This window comes from Argentina silus (genome assembly GCF_951799395.1).
Source record: "Argentina silus genome assembly, chromosome: 5".
Lineage (NCBI taxonomy): Eukaryota > Metazoa > Chordata > Actinopteri > Argentiniformes > Argentinidae > Argentina > Argentina silus.
In genome coordinates this window covers 13,470,274-13,473,368 of record NC_139659.1, presented here as the reverse complement: position 1 = coordinate 13,473,368, position 3,095 = coordinate 13,470,274, and the positions used below count along the sequence as shown (strand labels likewise).

Here is a 3,095-nt window from a genome sequence, read left to right as displayed (position 1 = left end):
GTCTTGAAACAGAGGTAATATCATTGTTCAGTTAGTGCAAAAATTCAAGCCAAACTCTACATGAACTGTGTTTGCGTTGTACACACTGTACGATTTCAATAAATGTCTACTCAGGAGGGAACGATACAAAATAACTTTGATAAATATTTAATTTTCTCTAACAAATTGTACAAACTCTAAAGTTATTCTGTTGAGGAATCATCCAAATGTACAAAAGCTGGAAAGCATAGAAACACTTACAAATAATGTCTTTGTATTGCATTTGCCCTGACAATTGGTATAAAGTTAAATCTGAAGTTTTATTAGGATCCAGACTGTACACAACTGAAAGGAAAATAAACAAATAACAACGCATTTGATCAGACATAGACATATGTAAACAATAAACTGTATAAATAGATATTTACAAACCTTATTTACAGTAATATTCTATTCTCATAAGAATCCCACAGCAATAACCAACTTTTATACAAGAATCCCATATAGAGTAAATTACATTTGGTATTTATGTACTGTACCACGTTTTACAATGGAATGACGCCTACCTCTATAAGATGATTCTATACCTAAGAAGTTGATCTCCTCAAGAATTGTACAGCCATACTTTGTCTCTCTCTCAAAGCCCCCGCCCCCCCCCCCCCCCCCACACACACACACACAGCCACACATACACACCCACAAACACACACACACACACACACACACACACACACACACACACACACAGCCACACACACACACACCCACAAACACCCACAAACACCCACAAACACCCACACACACACACACACACACACACACACACACACACACACACACACACACACACACACACACACACACACACACACACACAGGCACCTCACTGTGGTTCTCCTAGGGGTCTGACCACAGGCCAGGGCATGTCAGGCAGGGGTCCCTGGGGCTCTGCGTACCCCTCGGGGGCCTGTCTGGTCCAGTTAAAGTCCACTCCATTCTTCTTTAGAGCAGCCAGGTGTTTGATATCCAGGGTGGTGAAGGTGGTGAACTGCACCTGGTTCCTCTTGCTGGTGGGGGAGTGAAGAGGCTCGCTGCGGGAGGGCTTAGCCAGGAGGGTGGCTGAGCGGTTAGCCATGGGGTCCACCACCATGCTGGAGGTCTGGCTGCTGGTCCTCCGGCCCAGGGTGGCTGTCCTCTCTGGGACTGCAGTCATGGCCATGCTGCCCATGCCGGTCTCCATGCCATGGTGGCTGTCTATGGAGAGGTGGGACTCCAGGCTGCGATGGGACTCCCGTTGGTGGTTCTCCCGTTTGAGGGTGGAGACCTGGGAAGGGTTGCCTGGGGCTGGGCCTGACGTGGTGCCCAGCCACACCCAGTTGTGCCTGTGGTCTTTGGGGTCTTTGCTGGGGTCCCGGGGGTCCGGGCTGGCCTGGATGGGGGTCTTACGTCCCCGGAGACAGAGTTTATAGGAAGCGCAGTTGAGGAGGAATGCCAGGATGGCCACGGAGGAGACCCCCACCAGTGCGTAGATTCCAATCTCCAGATCGGACATGGCTCGGAAGGTCCGGATCAGATCACTCTCCACCAGACTGGGGGGCTTTGTCTTGGGCTGCTCTTTCTTGGTCGGAGCCTCTGGTTTCGGTATGTCTTTCTTCAGGGGTTGGTTGGGGTTGTCCAGCATGCCCCCCCACTCTCTCCTCTGCCCATTGCCTCTGCCCGCTGCCCCCCGTACTTTATCAATGCCAGGTCTGCCCATGACCAGGGGTCTGTCTGTGGCAGGTCTGCCCATGCTGGTGGTGGTGGTGGTGGTAGTGTTGGTGATGGTACTGCTGCCCCCCCTGGTGGTAGAGGTATCAGCCCCAGGCTCCTGTTGTACTGCCCTGGCTGAGGTGGAAGTAGTGTAGGTTGTCAACTCAGTCATGGTGGTCTCCCTGAGGTCAGGGACAGTGCTCCGGAACGCTCGTCTGTCCCCCTCTCCCTCTGTCAGAGTCCACGGTGACGTCACCACAGGCTTGGACCCGCCCTCTGACTCTGAACCATAGCCACCATAGTCATCGGTGCCACCTGCGCCACCCCAAGTAGTACCACCTCCGTTGGGCCAGCTGCTGGCCTGGAAGCTGATCTTGAGGACCCCCAAGCCCACCGCCAGCTTACTTTTCCTCTTGGATTTCTGACACTCCTCGCAGATCCTCAGCTCAGCCTTCACCAGCGTCCGCTGGCCCTCGCCCTCGTCCACCGCCACCGCAAACGCAGTCTGAGGGGTCCGGCGCACGGTGGCAATGTTCTGGTCCGCGGAGGTCACGGTCAGAGAGTAGCCGCTACGATCGAAGAGGTCCAGAGGGGTCACCGAGCCGTCGCTGAACTGGACCCAGCAGCTGACCACCGCCTCCTGCAGAGCGAGAGGGAGAGAGAGAGAGAGAGAGAGAGAGAGACAGAGAGAGAGAATGAGAGAACAGAAGAATGAGAGAGAGAGAACGAAAGAGAAAGCAAAGCAGAAGAATCAGTGAAAGGGCAGAGAATAGCTAGAGTGGCAGATCTACCTCAATGCATTTCCCGATATTCCCTGACATTAATAGATAATGTGTTGGAGCATGCGAACAAAGAGTGTAAATGCAGGAACAGATATGGATCTTTCCAAAGCATCCCCAGAAATCACATGATTCAATATTTCGAATCACCTCAATTTCTGCACTGCCTTTAGTCCGTTCAGTTGCCATACCACGTAATCCCCCTCTTTATATCTAAGAATTACCAACAGTATGTTAATCTCTTTCTCATTAGCTCTGAGGCTATTATGCCATGCCACACACCATAGTCCTATAAAATCATGGCGTGAAACTCAATTTAACTACAGGGGGTCAATGTTCATTTGGAATGGACAAAAATAAACCTCCATTAACAAAGCCACCAGGGGGCGCTGTGAGGAATAATCACCCCACAGCTAATCACAATCGAGAGAGAGAGAGAGAGAGAGAGAGAGAGAGAGGGAGAGAAAGAGAGAGAGAGAGAGAGAGAGAGAGAGAGAGAGAGAGGGAGAGGGAGAGCTGTTAGATAGCTGATATGAACGATTGTTGCCACAAGCCTGGCCTATATTCTGGGGATGAAATACATTATGC

At 51.1% G+C, this 3,095-nt stretch overlaps 1 protein-coding gene across 1 annotated transcript in view; it reads right to left on the bottom strand.

The window, feature by feature from the left end:
• Positions 1–862: 862 nt before the first annotated feature.
• Positions 863–3,095, bottom strand: part of LOC310804717 (transmembrane protein 132D) — a gene marked incomplete at both ends in the record, with an annotated part of 28,957 nt that continues 26,724 nt past the window's right edge. Inside the window, one exon of the mRNA XM_083670035.1 lies at positions 863–2,368. Coding sequence (XP_083526161.1) covers positions 863–2,368 — 1,506 coding nt within the window. The remainder of the gene's footprint in view (positions 2,369–3,095) is intronic.